Raw genomic sequence first — 20016 nt, forward strand, 5'->3', positions numbered from 1 at the left:
GAACTGAGGAAAAGAAAGTATAAAAACAAGATGTCATTACTACTAACAATTACTTTTAAATAATGTCCAAACAACTCATTTGAATTTTTTTTCTCCCACTCCACTGACTAAATTCAGATGTTTTGACACTGTGTAGGCACAGCCTGAGAATAAGGAAAACTCCTCCAAATAGTTCGTTTCATTGAAAGCTTTTCCCTGTCAGTAAACTCCAGAAAATAGGCAAGCTAACATCCTGAGAGTGAAACATTTGATTCCCCGTGCAGGGGTGTGTGGGTCATTTATCCAACATTGCGCTCTTAGCAGTTCTTATTGTTCAGGGATTTCACCTTAAGAATCACCTCACAGGACAGCTTTACAGTTGTTTCCAAGTCTTTCTCCTCATCTATATCTTCTTTTCCTTGTCTGCAGTAAACTACACCCGGCCTGTGATTATCCTGGGCCCCATGAAGGATCGAATTAATGATGACTTGATATCTGAATTTCCTGATAAGTTTGGCTCCTGTGTGCCTCGTAAGTATCATTTTCCTTTTCTCTAGGAAAAAAAAAAAAAAACTGGATCCTAAATAAGATGATAAAATGTAATCGTGTCCTTGTAGGAGTCTCTCTGGTGATCCACATACTACCAGTTACCTCTTATCTGAACACCTTCCTTTATTTCTCTACCTAATGCTTTGCATTCATGCTGCAGTATGGAGAAGGAAGAAGGGATCTTTGTATACCTCCAGCATTTAAAACAGCCTGGGATTTATTATTGGCATTTATACCAAAGTAGTATCTTTTTCCATAGGATAAGGAGATCAGAAAAAGGCCCTACATACAATTATCTTAGAATGACTTAAGATAATGTGTCAATCCCAAAACCAAATAGCCTTCCCTGTGTGTTTTGACAGTCCCGGTCTTAGGAGGATGAAGACAAGAAGGTGTATAAGACTTTGCCCTCTAGGCCACTATGGACTTTAATCTGCTTTGTCATTCTAGATAATCATCAGGTCCAGCGGCCCCTCTGCGGTTCTGTGAGAAGTCTATCTGCTGTACCTCTTCCCCCATCACCGCCATTTCTCCACTCACTTTTCCCATGCATAGAGATCATCTATGTGTGTAGAAACACCCACTGGGAAATTTTAACTTACTAGATAGATAATAAGGCTCTTAAATCTGATCCTAACATATTTCTCTCTCTACATTTTTTTCAACCCTTATGATTTCAAGTGTCTTTAACATTTCAATACTGAAAATTTCTTCTAGAGTATTAAAAAGAGCAAGAATTATATGTATGTAGTATATAGACGAAAGGGGTATAGGATGATTGAGAATCTCACAAACCAGTTCCCAGCAAGGACTCTGGAAAGAGGTTCTGAGAAAGTCTTTAGGTAAGAAGACACAAATGAGACCGCAGCTTCCAGAGTGAGTGATCTTCCACTTTTGACAGAATGAAAACAGAGTCTTTAGGCATTATTTCCACTTTCCCTTCCCTCTTGCAGATATTACTCTTTTTCGATTAGCAGCACTATTTTATGATAATCCGTGTATGTTTATTCTAAAGAACTTGAAAATGCTAAAAGACAGTTAATCAGAAATAAAAAGTACACACAATCCCACACAATGCCCAGAAATAACAATATCACAGCCACAATATTTTGGTAAATTTTCATGTATTTTTCCTCCAATACATGCATTTTTTCATGTGATCAAAAAAATTTTTTTTGCTTTGCTTAATATTAACTTTTTATGTAACTATTTTAAATGATTATTACATCATAATGAATCATTCCTCATTTATGGACATTTTGGGTTTTCTCTTTTTCATCACAGAATTATAATAAAATATAATTGTAACTGTGCTATAATTATTTATAAATTAATATAATGAACATCTTCAGGAATAAAACTGCATCTGATCGTTTTTAAAATAGATTATTAAAAATAATTGAGTCAAAGATTGAAAATACCTTAACTTTTTAAAGTCATTTTGCTAGACTATTTCCTTCTTACCAAAACATTTAAGTCAAAATGTTAAATTTGCTGATTTTTAGTCTCACCTGCAATTTTCTTATTAAATATATTTCAAATCCCTATACATATTGATGCTTTATGCTAATTTCTACTTCTTAGTTATGTGACACTTGTTTCTTTGCTTGTATTATACTTTTTATTTTGTATTAAACATCACAGTGCTTTGTTATTGAGTCTGGATTTTTTTATCTTTCTTTATGTGATTTTTTTCTGGCAAGCAATAATCTACTGACAGATTAGCTTTTTCTAGTTGCAGTTTGATTTTAAACTTTGTAAAGATGGGTCAAAAACAAGTCCCAAGTTGTATTCTAAGATGTGACCTTTCCGGGGTCTCAATTAGATGCCCACTTCTGGCTAAACTGCAATGTCTCCTAATGCTTTGTGACCTCTAGATTCTCCATTTAGAAATGAACTGTAGTCAGAGAGAGGCAGAATGAATGAAGTCTCCCTCATGTGTCTCTTCTCTGAAAATTCAAGCTCTGCACTATTACCTGATGCCTAAAAACAATTTTATAGATGTTTATAATGGAATGGTAAGACTGGTTGGTATCTATTACTGTGACATGATCCATCATATTATATATTGCTGTGTATCTTTGTTGAAGGTATGGTAGAGAAAAATAGATGGAAAGAAAGTTTGTGGATATAAATGCATCTTAATTTTATTACTTCTTATTTTATAAAGATACTACGAGGCCAAAGCGTGACTATGAAGTGGATGGCAGAGACTATCACTTTGTCATTTCTAGAGAACAAATGGAGAAAGATATCCAAGAGCACAAATTTATAGAAGCCGGCCAGTATAATGACAACTTATATGGCACCAGTGTGCAATCCGTGAGATTTGTAGCAGAAAGGGTATGTTTGCCAATCTTCTAACAGTTTCCAAAAGAAGGTATCCAGGTAGCAAATTATGTTTTTATGGTCATTACTCTTTGCTGCTTGCTACTGTGAATTTTGATTAAGTATTCCTTTTGCGATATCTAAGCAGAGATCTACCTTAGAGCAATGTTTCTAATTTTTTTATTTGTTTTTTTGGTGGTACTGGGGTTCCTGGAAACCCTTCTACCTCCAGGCTACACTCCCAGACCTATTTTTACACTTTTTTTTATTTGGAAACAGGGTCTCTTAAGCCAGCACGGCTGGCTTCGAACCTGCATGATCCTCCTGTCTCCGCCTCCCAAGCGCAGGGAATTACAAGCGTGCACCACCACGCCCAGTTTACTAATATTCATTTTAATCTCAATAAATGAGTCCCACTGACTTGGAGAAGGGAGGGAAAAGAGAGGAGCCTATAAAGCCAGAAAGAGTTAACAGTCTGAAGTTTATGTGGACTCATTTGTCCTTGACTGAGACCCCAGTAAATAAAACCAAATACATTAAGGAACCTTTGTTACTCTTGATTGTCTTAGATAGGTTGTGTTACCAGGAGTTGGTTTTTTGTTTTTGCTTTTGCAGGTCTGGGGATGGAACCCAGGGGCATTTGACCTCCACGCTATATCTTCTGCCCTATTTTTTTTTATTATTCTTTATTTTGAAACAGGGTCTCACTAAGTTGCAGAGGGCCTCACTAAGTAGCTGAGGCTGTCCGTGAACCACGATCCTCTGGTCTCAGCCTCCTGCATGCTGGGATTACAAGCGTGCACCACCACACTCAGAAGGAGTTGGTTTTTGGTCTCTCTGAAAACTTGCTTTCACTGTGGAGGAGCAGAGAGATTAGAAGGGCTGCCCAACACTTCTCATTCCAACTTAGAGGATGTATCAATACTGCCATTCCTTTCCTCAGGAAGATTTCAGAAGCACAGGGAAAAGGAGAATGTTTAAGAAAGACTATAAAAGAAAGGCATTTTAATGTTCCTTTAAGATTTGCTCAGCCAGGAATAGTGATGCATACCTATAATCCCTGTATTTGGGAGGCTCAGTCAGGATAGGCTTAGGTTGGAGGCCAGCTTTAGCAACTTATTGAGACTCTGTTTCAAAGTTTTTAAAAACTGAAAAGTAATAACAGTGTAACTTGAAGGTAGAGTGCTGTTGGGTTTAATTCCCAGAACCAAAAAAACAAAGACCTGCCTATATAGAGATCCTATGTCTTATAAATACATTGGACCAAATTTCTAGAAAACATTTGTTGAGATGATTTTATTTGATGTGACCTTTATCCCCCTTTTGGTATACTGATAAAAAAAATTAAACAAGAAATTCTGCTAAGAGGCAAAAATAGCTAACTGCTGGTGCTCAGTACTCATTTCCTCCTTCCCAAAGAAACGAAAGTAACAAGGGCCCTGCTGCATTTCAAGATGGATGATGGTAAGAAAATACCTGAAAATCAGCAAGAGAGAGATTACAGTCTAGTGATAGTCAAAGACCTAGGACAGCAGCATAGAAAGAAAAACAAAATACCCCAGCAACTGCGGCCCCAGTTCTACAGTAGGGAGAGGGAGTTTCCCCTCTGTAAGAGAAGAGTGAGAGTGTCCCAGCAAATAAATGCTAGCAGTGCAGATGCTGGCAATCCCACTGCAGCCCTCACAGATAAATAACCTGAAATCTGCACAGTATCCTTCTTTTGGAAAAGATCTCACACTATCTCCCAGTGAATCCCACGAGTGTTGTAGCCTGGAGCCATCCATCTTGAGAAGGACACTAATATCTGAATTGGCTCTGTTCTAGGGGTAAGACACACCTGGTAAGCCCATCTCTGAACCCTACAAACATTCCATTGTACACACCTTGTGAATCCAGCTTGTCCCAGTAGAGTGACTGTGACCCATACCTGCTGGATGTCCTGCACTGTCAGATATATGTGTTGTGACAGGGAGGAGAAGGAGAGCACTGTCCCTGAGACCAAGGGTGTGGCCAGCTGCACATGGACTGTATCAGTTCCAGGACTGTCTGCCCGTGTGGTTTCTGCTACACTCAGGCAACAATTACTTGTCAGGCTGTTCTTCATAAAGGAAGGAAACATGCCTGCCAAGACAAATAAAAGCTAAGGAAATTCATGATTACCTGACCACCCTAATAAAAGATGACTACAGAATTCCTACATCCAGAAGTGAAAGATGACTACCATCAAACCATCAAGAAGCTTGTGAAAGGATAAATTCCACTTGAAAACTAATAGAAAAGAATCAAACATTATCAATACACTAAACTATCAAACTACAAACATGAACAAGAGTAGACTAAACGAACAAAGAATAGTCAGAACAATTAGGAGAAAAATCAACAAACTGACAGGAGTAAGTCCTTACCTAGTAATAATTACCTTGCATGTTAATGTGTTAAATTCTCCAAATAAATCATTCATACTGGCTAATTAGTTTTCTAAAAATGAAAGAAAAAATGCTGGGCATGAGAGTGGATGCTTATAATCCTAATACTTGGGAGACTAACACAGAAGGATCATGGGTTTGCAGCAAGCCACAGCTACTTAGTGAGACCCTGTTTAAAAATAAAAAAAAAAAAACTAGGGCTGAGGTGTAGCTTGGAGGTAGAATGGCCATAGGTTCAATCCTAAGCACCAAAACAATGAAAAAAGTAAAACAAGAGTCAACAATATGCTGCCTAAAAAAATTTGACCTTAAACCGGGCGTGGTGGTGTATGTTTGTAATCCCCATGCTTGGGAGGTGGAGACAGGAGGATCCTGCAGGTTTGAAGCCAGCCTCGCTGGCTTAAGAGACCCTGTTTCCAAATAAAAATATAAAAAATAGGTGTCTGGGAGTATAGCCCAGAGGTAGAAGGGTTTCTAGGAACCCCGGTACCACACACACACACACAAAAAAAAAAAACCCTGACTTTACAGTTAAAGATACACCGAGATTGAAAGTAGAAGGATGGAAAAATAATAATACTCCAAGCAATAGAAATGTACCATCTTGTACCCCCTTAAGATGTATGACTACAATGCACCAATAAAAAAATTTTTAAATAAATGCAGAAAAAGAAATTGTAACTATTATAAATCTATAATCACCTCATATCAGAAGTGCACGCTTGTAATCCCAGCATTCGGGAGGCTGAGACCAGAGGATCGTAGTTCGCAGACAGCCTCAGCTACTTAGTGAGGCCCTCTGCAACTCAGTGAGACCTGGTTTCAAAATAAAGAATTAAAAAAATAGGGCAGGGGGTGTGGCTCAGAGGTCAAATGCCCCTGGGTTCCATCCCTAGACCCGGAAAAAAAAAAAAAAAAAAAAAAAAAAAAACTCAATTTTATAAAATGATTTAGCTATCCAATGCAACAATAGTGATAATTTTCAACACTGTTCTTTCATAAAGGAACAGATAATCCAGACAAAAATAACAACAAAACTATCATACTTAAAGTACACTACAGGTCAAATGAACTAAATGGGCATTCACACAGCATTCCAGCCAACAACTGCATGATGCACATCTTTTCACTATCCTATGGAACCTTCTGTATAGTAGACCACACATTAGGCCACAAGACAAATTGTAAGCTCAAAAAACTGAAGTCATAACCTGTAACCTTTCTGATCAAAATGGAAAAAAAATAGAAGACAACAGCAAAGGAAAATTTAGAACTCACACAAATGCATGGAGACTGAACAATATACTTTTGAATAAATAGTCATTGAGGAAGACAAAAAAATTTTTTTTAATTTCTCAAAACAGAAAAAAAGGTAAATACAACATACCAAAACTTGTGTAATGAAGCACTTAGAGAGACACTAGAGAATATATTTTATAGACACTATAAAAATAATTCAAAAAATCGATAAAAGAAAGAATTGAGTTTTTTGAAATTGATATAACTTTACCTGAACTAACTTAGGAAAAAAGAGATAAGACTCAAGTAAGTAAAATTAGAGGTGAAAAGGGAGATATTACAACCAATACTGCCAAAATACAAAAAATCACTAGGGCTTATTATGAAAAACTATATGCTAATAATTGAAAAACCTAAAAAAATGGAAACATTTCTGGACATATATTGCCTATCAAATTTGAACCATAAGAGTATGAAAATTCTGAGTAGTCAAAACCATTATATAGAATTGATAATAAAAAGTCTTCCAGTAAAGCACAGAACTTCATGGCTTCACTACTGAATTTTACAAAACTTCTAAATAAATAATGCAATTTTTCACAATCCATTTCATGGTACTGAGAGAAAATCCTTCGAAACTCATTAAATGAGGTCTGTTACCAAAAACAGACAAGATTACAACAAAGAAGAAAATTATAAATCAGTATCTTTGATTAACATAGACTCAAAATTTCTCAATGAAATAATTACCAAATCAAAGTGAACATGGTTGTACATGTCTATAGTCTCAGCAACCTAAGAGGCCAAAATGGAAGGAGTACTTGAACCCACAAATTTGAAACTAACCTGGGCAACACAGCAAGATTCTGTTTAAAAATAATAGATAAGTCAACAAGTTGGATTCAAAAAACATATCAAAAATATGATCTATCATGGTCAAGCTGGTTTCATCCCAAGATGAATTTAAGGATGGTCCAATATTATGCAAAACAATAAATATAATATCAATTTTAAATTAGGAATAAAAGTCATAAAGTCATCTCAATACATGCTGAAAAAATTTATAAAATTCAACTTATCTAATAAAATCCCTGAACAAGTTAAATATAGAAGGCTCATATGTCGACATAATAAAGGAGGGAATGATAGATAGATGATAGATAGATAGATAGATAGATAGATAGATAGATGATAGATAGATAGATAGGGATGGCAAACCCTTAGTCAACATCATACTGAATGTAAAAAAGCTGAAGGCATTTTTTTCTAAGATCAGAAATAAGATAGAGATGTCTGTTGACACTGCTTTCATTCAGTATGGTACTGGAAGTTTTAGCTGGAACAATTAGGCCAGAGAAATAAAGGGTATATAAATAGCAAGTGAGGCTGAGTATGTGGTAGTACATGTCTGTAATCCCAGTACTTGGGAGGCTGTGACAAGATTTCAGATGTGAAACCAACCACAACAACTTAATGAGGCCCTCAGCAACTTAAAGAGATCCATTTCAAAATAAATAAAATCCGCCAGGCATGGTGGCGCACACTTGTAATCCCCGTGCTTGGGAGGCTGAGACAGGAGGATTGCACAGGTTCAAAGCCAGCCTCAGCTACTTAGTGAGTGAGGCTCTCAGCAACTTAGTGAGACCCTGTTTCCAAATAAAAAATATAAAATAGGTCTGGGAGTGTAGCCCGGAGGTAGAAAGCCTCAGGGTTCCACCCCCAGTACCACAAAAATAAATAAATAAATAAATAAATAAATAAAATCCTACCCAGATGTAGACTTCTCCCGGGTTCCATCCCCACTATAAATAAATAAATAAATAAATAAGGAGGAAGTCAAATTATTCCAGGAGGAAGACAAATTATCCCTTGTTTACAACTACTACGATAAATTATCCCTTGTTTACAATTACAGGCACATAGACCGATGGGACAGAATAGAGATTCCAGAAATAAACCCACACATCTACAGCCAACTGATCCTCCATAATAGTAGCAAACGCGTACATTTGAAGACAGGCTCTTCAATAAATGATGCTAGGGAAATTGGCTATCCACATGTGGGAAACTAAAGCTTAATCCTATCTCACCCTGTGTAAAACTAATTCAATACAGATAAAAGATCTAAAGCTAAGGTCTTAAACTGAAACTACTAGGAAAAAACATAGGGAAAACACTTCAAGACCCAGGTACAGGCTATGATTTTCTGGATAGGACCTCAAAAGCACAGAAAACAAAAATGACCAATGGAATTGTATTAAACTAAAAAGCAACACAGCAAAGGAAACAACCAACAAAGTAAAAAGACCTACACAATGGGAGAAAATATTTGTCAACTATTTGCACGAAAGAGGGTTACTATTCAAAACAGATAAGGAAAAAAACCGCTTAACAACAAAGAAATAAGCATTCCAGTTTTTAAGAATGGGTGTTATGATTTGAGTCTGAAATATTCCCAAAGGCTCATGTGCTGAAAGATTCATTTCCAGTGGCAATGTTCAGAGGTGGGGATTTGGGGAAATTACTGGATCATGAAGGCTCTGGCCTCCTCAGTGGATTAATCCATTGACAGATTCAGATGTGATGGCATTTTTTCAGTTGGGACCTACTTAGAGGAAGTAAGTCACTGGGACTCTACCCTGAAGAGCTTATCTTTTTCCCCTGGCCCCTTCCTTGCTCACTCTCTGCTTCCTGATTATTGTGATGTGAACAGGTTTGCTCTACCACACCCTCCAGCCTTGAGGCTCTGCTTCGACACTTGCCTAGAACAATGGAACAAACCAATCACAGTCTGAAACCACAAACCAAAGTAATCTCACCACAACTAAAATGGCCCTCATTTTTTAAAAAATAACAATTGCTGGTGAGGATGTGGAAAAAATAAAACTCTAATACATTGTTAGTGGGAATGTAAATTAATACACTCATTATAAAGACTAATATAGTGATTCCTTAACAAAACTAAAGTAGATCTACTATAGGATCCAGCTATCTCACTTTTGGTAATATAGTCAAAGGAAATCAAATCAGCACACCAAAGAGATAACCTGCATGCCCATGTTTCTTGAAGCATTATTTGCAATAGGTAAGATGCAAAATCAACCTAGATTCCTACAAATAGATAAATGGACAAAAAATGGGGTATATATACACAACAGAGTTACATTCAGTCATAAAGAATGATGGCATTCTGTCATTTGCAGCAAAATGAATGGAACTAAAGGATATAATGTTACGTGTAATAAGGCAGACACACAGAAACACAAGTATTACACGTTCTCGCTCACATTTGGGAGGATAGTGATCATTAGGGACCTGAAAGTAAAATATTGATTACTAGGAACCAAGAAGGATGCAGGGTTGGTAGAGGGTGAAGAAAGTTTAGTTTTATTTGATCCAGGCACCTGTGTGGACTGTCTCTCTCTCCCTCTCTCTCTCTCTCTCTCTCTCTCTCTCTCTCTCTCTCTCTCTCTCTCTCTCTCTCTCTCTCTCTCTCTCATATATATTATATATATATATATATATATATATATGGAAATATCACACTAAACCCCCTTTCATTAATATCTTAATGAAAAATAAATTTAATGTCAGTCTAAGAATAAACTAAGATGCTTCTAGTTTCCTCTTCCTGTAAGGTTAGGTTCTATCAGTTTAACGGATACTGGTTATAATCAGTATCCTAGGAAATTCTATCTCTATGTAGATATAACCTTGAACTTAAAATATCCTGGCCAGTAAATGGTCAAATAGCATTTATACCTTTTAGACAACTGTTTCAAATTCATAGAAGCAAACTTGGAACTTATTATTTAGGTGATAATGGCCTGAAGCCTCTTTGTGTATTCCTCTTAGAGTTCAAGTATTCACTGGACTCTGTTTTTATGGGGCTACTGTAGACAAGTTTTCATCACCTATTATTGGTTTAGAACTGTCCCTATCTTACATAAAATGATTTTTTTCTCTTCTTACATAAAGTTCTTCTAGCCTCAGAGTAATAAGGCCATTTCTTCCCAGGAGGTAGAATATGATGTGGCAAATCTACATTTACTGTTTTCAGAAGTACTGTATAAAGCAGTTCCTCACTCTGAGTGCTCACTGCAGTGGAAGCCGAGTTAAATGAAGTGTGCTATAATATAATCAAGTTTTCATTTGTTGACAAACTAGAAATTTACATACTGGGAAAGATTCTCAGCATTGAACAGTATTGAAGATAACTCTTGTATCTGTCTTCCACTAAACTGAATGTACCAAGGGCAGGATACAAGTAAGCACTCAGCAAATATTTATGGGATTGCTCTAAATTCACATGATTACCATTCTTCCAAATTTACCCTTGCTCAGGGTAAGCCAATGAAGCATCATTTATTAAAACTACGGTTCTATCAAGAGTACTCAAGACTTCGGTTTGAAGTCCACTAGCCCTGAATTTGGGGGCAAGTTAGTTAATATTTCTCAGCCATAGTCTTCTCTCCTATAAAATACACTTGAGAATACCTGTCTCATAAGTGGAAATTTCTTCTTCAGGTTTGCTTAAGAGACTGTTTATGAGCTTCGTGAAACTGAACTAGGTTACCTAACATGTGGCTACAGGTCTTTTTTGTAAAAAAAAAAAAAAAAAAAAAAAAAAAAAAAAAAGGTATCAGGTACTTATTTAAGAAAACAAAGTTGGCTGGGCATGGTGGCACACACTTGTAATCCCCGTGCTTGGAAGGCAGAGACAGAGGGATCACGCAGGTTCGAAGCTAGCCACGCTGGCTCAAGAGACCCTGTTTCCAAATAAAAATATAAGACATAGGTGTCTGGGAGTGTAGCCCAGAGGTAGAAGGGTTTCCAGGAACACCAGTACCACCAAAAAAAGAAAACAAAGTTAACCAAGAATATATGTGAAATGTCTAACTCAGTTGTGGACTCTTAGGAAGCTAATAAATATTAGCTATTGAAAGCATTCAGTGATGACGATGTATGTATATGTGTATATATAGACTTTTATTTACTCTCTTTTTTTTAACCTTTAGCTTCCCATATCTTCCTCTAAAACATACATCTGATTTTCTTTTTGTTGTATTATAACCATTTTTTTCCAATTAACTCATCTGTTTTCTGTTTCTGCCAGGGTAAGCACTGTATCCTTGATGTGTCAGGAAATGCTATCAAGCGGCTACAAGTTGCCCAGCTCTATCCCATTGCTATCTTCATAAAGCCCAGATCTCTGGAACCACTGATGTAAGTAGAGGGCACTAAGGTCCTCACGCAACTAACTCACTGTTCCATATTACATAGCATATTGTTGATAGCTAACAGCTCTTTGTCACACAATGTTTACCAATGAGAACCGCCACTGCTAACTTTTAAGAATCCCCCTGCTTTTTTGTGGTACTAAGAGTTGAACCCAGGGCCTCACACATGCTAGGCCGGTGCTCTACCACTGAGCTATGCCCTCAGACCAGCATTTCTTTTCTTAAAAAGATATACTAAGCCATGTCTGGTGATGCATGCCTATAATCTCAAGTACTTGGGAGGCTAAGACAGGAGGATTACAGGTTTGAAGCCAGCCTCAGCAACTTAGTGAGGCTCTCAAATAAGTAAGACCCTGTTTCCAAATAAAAAATAAAATAGGACTAGAGGTTGTAATCCCCGCGCTTGGGAGGCGGAAACAGGAGGATCGCGCTGGTTCGGAGCCAGCCTCGCTGGCTTAAGAGACCCTGTTTCCAAATTTTAAAAAAAAAATTATATATATATATATATATTAGGTCCGGGAGTGTAGCCTGGACGTAGAAGGGCTTCCAGGAACCCCAGTACCCCAGTACCACCACCAAAAAAAAAAAAAAAACTCAGTACCACACACACAAAAAATAGATATAAAAGTATTTTTTTTGAGCTATTAGAGACAAAATGTCAGTAATTCTTTAAAATGTCTTTGGTAATATTTCTGGTATTCATTTTTATTTCATAAGTTATTTCATTTTCTTTGTTTCTTTATTTGCTGTTTGGGTTGTTGTTGTTTCATGGGTAGCTTGGTTTAGATTGGTGTTTTCTTGGTTTGGTTTTCTTTTTCAAGGGCTAGGAGAGGATCATCTCTGAGTTGTCGCTTACTTCTGAGACCAGTTTCCTAAATAAAATTTTTTTGGGGGGTGGTACTGGGGATGGAACCCTTCTACCTCCGGGCTACACTCCCAGACCTATTTTTTATATTTTTATTTGGAAACAGGGTCTCTTAAGTCAGCGAGGCTGGCCTCGAACCTGGGCGATCCTCCTGTCTCCGCTTCCCAAGCACAGGGATTACAAGCGTGCACCACCACACCCAGCCTAGATAAATCATTTTAAATGCCTGGATTTTTTTTTTTTAAGAGAAAGAGCACACAACACTTTTAGACTTTTTTCCACTGGCATTTGACTTTGTTCCATAATACAATTCTGATGTTCCTTAAGTAAATCTTCACCTATGAAGACATTTCTTAGTGACATGACAGTAAACACCTATGACTTAAGCCGGCAGCTCCATAGCTGTGCACATTGATGACTGAGGGCGTAATGCATGACTCAGGCTCTTATTCCCCCAAAGACTTGCAAAATACCTTTCTTCAAAACTCAGCAAGCCAGGCGTGGTGGCGCACACTTGTAATCTCAGCATTCAGGAAGCTGAGACAGGAGGATCCGGTTTGCAGACAGCCTCAGCTACTAAGTGAGGCCCTTTGCAACTCAGTGAGACCCTGTTTCAAAATAAAGAATAAAAATTGGGCTGGGTATTGGAGGTGGAATGCCTCTGGGTTCCATCCCCAGTACAAAAAAAAAAAAAAAAAAAGCAAATCAGGCAAGTGTTTGTGACCTGACTATATAGTTAGTCTGAGCAACTCCCATTAAAATATGATATCCAAGCAAAGAGGGAACAGCAAAGCCTTGAGAATTGCTCTGGCTAGGTTTGGTTCCTTGCTAATGAGACAACATTGGGCAAATTGCTGTACCTTTCTAAGAGCAAGTTCCTCGCCTCTAAACGAGTCTTGTTCTCTTCTTGCACTGCATTTACTTCTGCTTTTATCTATATCATAAGAGATACCTGATAGGGCCAGTGTAAAGGTTAAACAACAAAATCATGAATGTAAAGCTCTTTACACAGTCTTTGGTGTATAAGTGCTCAACAATTATTCTTATTCTAAAAGATACAGTGTTACTCTAATGTAAAGGATTAATGCTTTTTACCACCATAAAATGCACAAATCGCACCTTTTCCCAGAGTGCCAGTGCCTGCTGACAGAGCCTTGCTCACACCCTATCTGCATCGAGTCTCAAGAGGGTATGGCAGGATTCGAGAGTGAACCACAGAGTCTCTTTTTGAAAACGATGTTTATGGAAAGACTGAAAACATGGAAATTTTTTTAATCTCAGAGGTGAAAGCAGTAATTTGCCCAGGATATCAGCTAACTGTTCTGGTCTCCACTGAGGATGAAAAACAAAATGAACTGCAGTGTCTGGGAGAACAAAGTTAAATACCTAGCTCTGGGGAAATTGCCAGGGATACATCCTAAAAGCAGAAAGCATCCCCATAAATAACAGACAAAGATTTTTACCAGAATGAGGAAATAAAACCAGCATGTTACTTTCAGTGACCTTCAGCCCCATGAGCTCAGGCATTAAATTATACTGTGAAGAGCTTTTCTCATGGCTGTATGGATGATAAATTAATAGTTCTTACTATTATTGCCCTGGTAACATGTGTTAAATGTCTTCTAATGTAGGACACTGTGATGGGAACCGCACAAAGTGAGCTAAGCAGCCACAAATTTCGTTATATAGTTGTGATTTATAATCTGTAAAGAGCCTCACAAATATCCTAAGTAATGCTAGCATTAATGAGAAGAACAGAAGCCAGGCACAGCAATGCCTGTAATCCCAGTACTTAGGAGTCTGAGACAGGAGGATCTCAGGTTCAAGGCCAGCCTTAGCAATGTAGCAAGACCCTCAGGAATTTAGTGAGAATCTGTTTCAAAATAAAAAAGGCTGGGGGTGTAGCTCAGTGGTAGAACACTCCTGGATTCGATCCCTAGTACCACAAAACAAATCGAAGATGATACATAGATGATAGATAGATAGATAGATAGAGATAAAAATGCCCCTCACCTCTTGGCAATAGCATCTTAAAGGCCTGTTTCTGAAATAGAAAAAGGAGTCTCCACATCATAAACACACAGTGGACTGAGCAGCAGCGGCACGTTTGGTGTAGCAGGACTTTGGAAGACAGTCCCGCCTGGTGCTCAGTACAAGGTCTACCTCCTTCCGCAATGGTCAGATGACTTACTTAGTTTTGCCTTTGAGCACTGTCACAGCCATTTACCACTGAGGAAAGTTAAACCTCCCGAGGGCTGGGTTGCACAATGAGGACAGTGAATCTGACATACTGCGCGGTCGTCATGGTCATGGATCTCCAGCACAGCGATGATGACAGTCAGACCGATGCGGTCTTACTGCGATGCTCTGGATGTTTACGGTTTGGTTCGCTCTTTTCAGAGGCTTTTACTTCCAGAGCAAAGCCAGCTTGAATTGCCCATTCCCCGGGAAGGAGTGAATGCCAGGTCAGCCAGAACAAATGCACAGCAGCTGTCACTTTTAAGCATTGATACATCATCACACACATTATTTCTCAAGTGCATCATCCACGTTAAACCACAGAGCTTATTAGCCATACATAGCTGCCTCTTCAGAGGAGATAAAACCAAGGGCATGTACGAAAGAGATGTTCTTTTCTCTCATACCACCATAACTTCTGCCCCCACCCCGAGGGAAAGCGAAGTTTTCCGGTGTATTCCTCATGGGCCACCTCCACTTGCCTATTACCATCTTGTTTCCATGGTGCACTACTTTTGCCTCTGTCTACCTCATAATCATGTGTATTTGTCCATTTCCCCATTTATTCACTCATTGCTTATTCATTCAACAAATATGCATTAAATCAGGCTTTATGCCACATGCTAATAATGAGTCAAACTATGACTTCTGCATCCAAATCCAAAGAATTTGCAAATTAGGCAAGGAGACAAAATAAACTCATACATTAGAGAAGAACAAACAACCTAAACTAAGTAACTGCTACGGCAAATACAAGTAGAATTCAGGGAAGAAAAAAAAACAAAACAGACAACCATGGACCAAGAATGTCAAAGGAGAATCAGACTATATGATTTCTTTACAGCTGGAGAAAAATCACCATCTTTCTCTGAAGAGCATTCCTTGGTTTAATCCAGCATTTTCTGTACCCAAGAATTACATCCACACACAGCTTCCAGGGCTTGGACCTTTGGGGACAAGAAGATGCGTTTGCTTCAACTACAAGAGTGGAGGGAATTCCTGCTTTTTATTTTAGTTTCTCTTATGTCCAAAACATGACATTAACGCCACATTTGTGGTTTTACAAATAAGCCTCATTTGAAAGATATCAAGTCTTAATATCTAATAGGAAGTCTCTTCGACAATGGTTTAAAGAAATGGCCTGTATTTTTACTTCAGATTTCTCTTTATTAAATGTGCAACCTTAGGGATATACTGGGACTGCTTCGAATCTCCACAACTTGTATTAGAAAAGGGATCTGTTTCCGACATAGACCTCTGGCTTCCTGAGGGGCACACATGACAGCAATGCTTCCCAAATGCTACGTGTCCCTGTGATGGATTTGGGCGGACCAATCAGTAATTTCGTTGCATTTGGCTGGGTTTTTTTTTTTTTTAATGCTTGGAGGATATGGAGGATAAAGCTACCAATAGTTAAGAAATTCATTTCTAGAAAAAATTGTAGAATTTTTCATTTTTCTTTGACGTTGATTTATCCTTGAGATTAGATTAGGTTTAAATTAAGCTTACAATGTTGAAGCAACATTTACATATAGTTAGTGATAAATCATTGGTTGACAAACATAAAGAAAAATACAGATAATCCTAGGCATAAAAATTTTGCAGCCCATTCTTCTATCAGAACAAAAATAAGGTAGACCTCAGAGTTACCTGATATTTTTTTTTTTTTTTTTTTTTGTGTGTGTGTGTGTACATGCTTGGAACTGAACCCAGGTGTATTCTACCTCTGAGCTACACTCCAGCCCTTTTCATTTTTTATTTTGAAATAGGGTCTTGCCAAGTTGCTCAGAGTCTCGTTAAATTGTTAAGACTAACCTAGAACCTGCAATCCTCTTATCTCCACCTCCTAAATACTGGGATTATAGGCATGTGCCACCATGCTCAGCATATTTTTATTTTTAATTGATATATGGTATTTATACATATTTATGAAGTATGTTATAATATTTTAATACATGAATTCAATGTGTAATGCTCATATCAGGGTAACTGGCATATCTATCACTTCATATATGTAACATTTATTTGTGTTAGAAACACTCAAAATTCTTTTTGCTAGCTATTTTTAAATAGTCAATTAATTGTTGTCAACCATAGTTATACTACTATGCAACCAAACATTAGAAGTTATTCCTTCTGTTTCCTGTGCTTCTTAAACATACTAACCGTTCTTTTATACCTAGCTCCTCTGTCCTAGCCTCTATTTAACTAAATTACTTAATCACAGTCTATTTGAAAATATTTCAGTCCTAGCACTTTTGAATTGTTCCTATCTGTGTTCATTGTAATTCAGTCCTTCTTCATAGATCCTCCAGCTGTGATCCAGTTATAAAAACAGAGAGTCTCAGAGCTCCTGTTGTTCTAGGCATGCCTGGACTCTTTCAGCAGTTGAGTAGCAAGAGCCGAAGGATGCCTTTTTGACAAGGGTGTGACATATACCTAAGGGCCCTGCCTTATTTTCTACAATTATTTGGAAGCACCATTTGTGTTTCTCCACTCCTCATGTGTGCAAATGCACAATGAGAATGAACAGTATTCCTTCAGGAGGATGAGGGAGGCAAGAAATCAAAGCCTTTTGCAAAGCTAGGACCTGAGAACAGTCAAGTATAGAAGTAATGAGACCCAAAGGACATGATAAGCTCTCCCTTCTTTCCATCTCTGCCCCTGCCCATGACCATCTACAAAGGACATCCTTCCATCCTATTCCCCTCTTGTAAAAGTGGCTGAGATATCCTGGAACAAATCCAAAAAAAAGCTGGCCAGGAGAGTTTGAACTTAGAAGTCATAGCCAATAAAGGAATAGGTGTAGAAGTAGGACCTGAAGAAATGTAAGCCTAAAGGGACACCTATGTACTTTATGCAAATACCCTATGGTATATTCCCTTCGTGTTCTAATCCCAAACTCTCATTTGCCAGGGAGATGAACAAGCGCCTAACAGAGGAACAAGCCAAGAAAACCTATGATCGAGCAATTAAGCTAGAACAAGAATTTGGAGAATATTTTACAGGTAAGGACCACTTTCCCTGGACTATAAGAAAGGGATATATTGTCTAACAATTGGTATATAAAGGGCTCCAGGCCTGGTATCCTTGGGCCCTAAAACTTTCCTGTTGAGAAGCCCTGATAATTGTTTTATACAGAGGAAGGCCCTCCCTGCCTCACCTATTTGATACAGAACTCTGGGTTCTGTTCGTTCTTCTCTGAGTTCACCTACAGCCAGCTCCCAGGTTCTCACTGGCCTGATCCAAAAGCTTGAGTGGCAGATGCCCCACACTATCTCCTGCTAGTAAGGAGATTTAGGCATTGATACCTCATTAAACTATCTCTCTGATAGTATTGGAAATCTTGAAGAGAAACTGTTAGGGCTCAAAACTGGGCCATGTCCAAAGCAGTTACTCTTGAGAAGCAGTATCAGGTCCCCCATCCTGGGCTCTCCCGTAGGCCTGTCTCCCCATCAGTAGCACCTGAACAACATGATTGAAACCCTTCCCTGTGTTTCCATTAAGACTGTGTCAAGTCTCAATACAAAACTTTCATTCTTGTTAAATATTTCTTTGGAAACATGAAGTTTGGGAATAGAGGAAAATTTTCTTCTGGATATTCTGAGGTTTTTATCTGTATATATTTTCCTGGAAAACTAATTAAATCCAGAGAGAATCAAAACTTTGTGGGATCTGCCTTACAACTGATTCTCAATGGTTTTAAAACAAATTTCCTCCTCCTGGTGTGAAATTAGGTGTGTTTTTTTTTTATCTTATTCAGAATATGAAAAAAGCACCAGTATCATAGCAGTTTGTAGATATTTTTAATTAGATAATATCAAGTAAAGTTTCTGTCAGTAACTAAACTTTGAGTTATCTTTCATCCTAAAAAAAAATCCAAATAGGAAAATCAAATCAAAACAATGTACATTTTGGCCAATGGTTTATGTGAATAAATATATTATAATTACTATATTCTGAGGATTCTATTTGAAGAGCTAAACTATGTCTCAGTAGCAATTTATATTTAAGCCTAATATCACATGGATACTGTGAATGTTTGGAGATAATAGGTACAAGATAGCTTTTGTTCAAAGGAGATAATAACATGTACTTAAGACCACTCTGAGTTACTTGCTGTTTTAGGTAATTCACAGTTTAGTGGTTTGTTTCTTATAAGTAGGGGCTATCAGGAATAAATAGCCACTATCTGATAAAATTTAAATATATCAGATATAATAAATAGCCATGCTGATAAACCCTAAATTTACCAAATTACTTAGAGAATAAATGGAGTTTCCTATTAAAGGTTGTGGGGGTTAGGGAAGTTTACTTAAATTTTCTCTAAAATCATAATTATGTCTTCTATGTCTAATATATCTATCTAAAAATCTACCTCTGCCCAAGTGAGTAAAGTATAGAGATTGTAAGAACAGCTCTCTTTGTTAAATAAGGAGAACTCTATCTAAAAATTGATCTGTGCCTCAATCCAGTATTAGGCTCAAAACAGACGCCTGTAAAATATTTATTAAATAAACAAATGATTCTTTGTATGGAGCTACAAGCAGAGATGTAGAAAGTACAATAACTGATACATTATTACTAACCTAGGACATGCATTGAAATAATTTTTAATCGTTGATATGACCTTGTTTATCTGAATTTTTCTGCCTTTTTTTAACCAGTAAAAAGTGGTATTCAGCTTCCTGATGTATTATCAGTCACTGCATTGAGCTTCTGTTGTTTGGTGATTGTTCTTCACCACCCAGCAAATGATTCCTAAGTTTTGGTATGTTTGCTTCTGTTACAGCTATTGTGCAAGGAGACACCTTAGAAGACATATATAATCAGTGCAAGCTTGTTATTGAAGAACAATCTGGGCCTTTCATCTGGATTCCCTCCAAGGAAAAATTATAAATTAGCTACCACGCCTCTGACGACGACAGAAGAGCATTTAGAAGAACAAAATATATATAATATACTACTTGGAGGCTTTTATGTTTTTGTTGCATTTATGTTTTTGCAGTCAATGTGAATTCTTATGAATGTACAACACAAACTGTATGAAGCCATGAAGGAAACGGAGGGGCCAAAGGGTGGGACGGAAAAGACACTGCAGTGTGCAGGAAGGCTTTGGTTTGCTCAAAGTACCAGGTGTAGGGATGAACCT

At 37.6% G+C, this 20016-nt stretch overlaps 1 protein-coding gene across 22 annotated transcripts in view; it reads left to right on the top strand.

Moving 5' to 3' along the window:
* DLG2 (discs large MAGUK scaffold protein 2) overlaps positions 1-19763 on the top strand; it is a gene marked incomplete at both ends in the record, with an annotated part of 2113672 nt that extends 2093909 nt beyond the window's left edge. For all 22 annotated transcript variants that reach the window (XM_080704556.1, XM_080704554.1, XM_080704555.1 and 19 more), the window contains 5 exons: positions 409-510; positions 2699-2871; positions 11638-11747; positions 17781-17872; positions 19657-19763. In XM_080704556.1, coding sequence (XP_080560682.1) covers positions 409-510; positions 2699-2871; positions 11638-11747; positions 17781-17872; positions 19657-19763 — 584 coding nt within the window. The remainder of the gene's footprint in view (positions 1-408; positions 511-2698; positions 2872-11637; positions 11748-17780; positions 17873-19656) is intronic.
* Positions 19764-20016: the final 253 nt, after the last annotated feature.

The sequence above is a fragment of the Muscardinus avellanarius genome, assembly GCF_963383645.1.
Source record: "Muscardinus avellanarius genome assembly, chromosome: 1".
Classification (NCBI taxonomy): Eukaryota; Metazoa; Chordata; class Mammalia; order Rodentia; family Gliridae; genus Muscardinus; species Muscardinus avellanarius.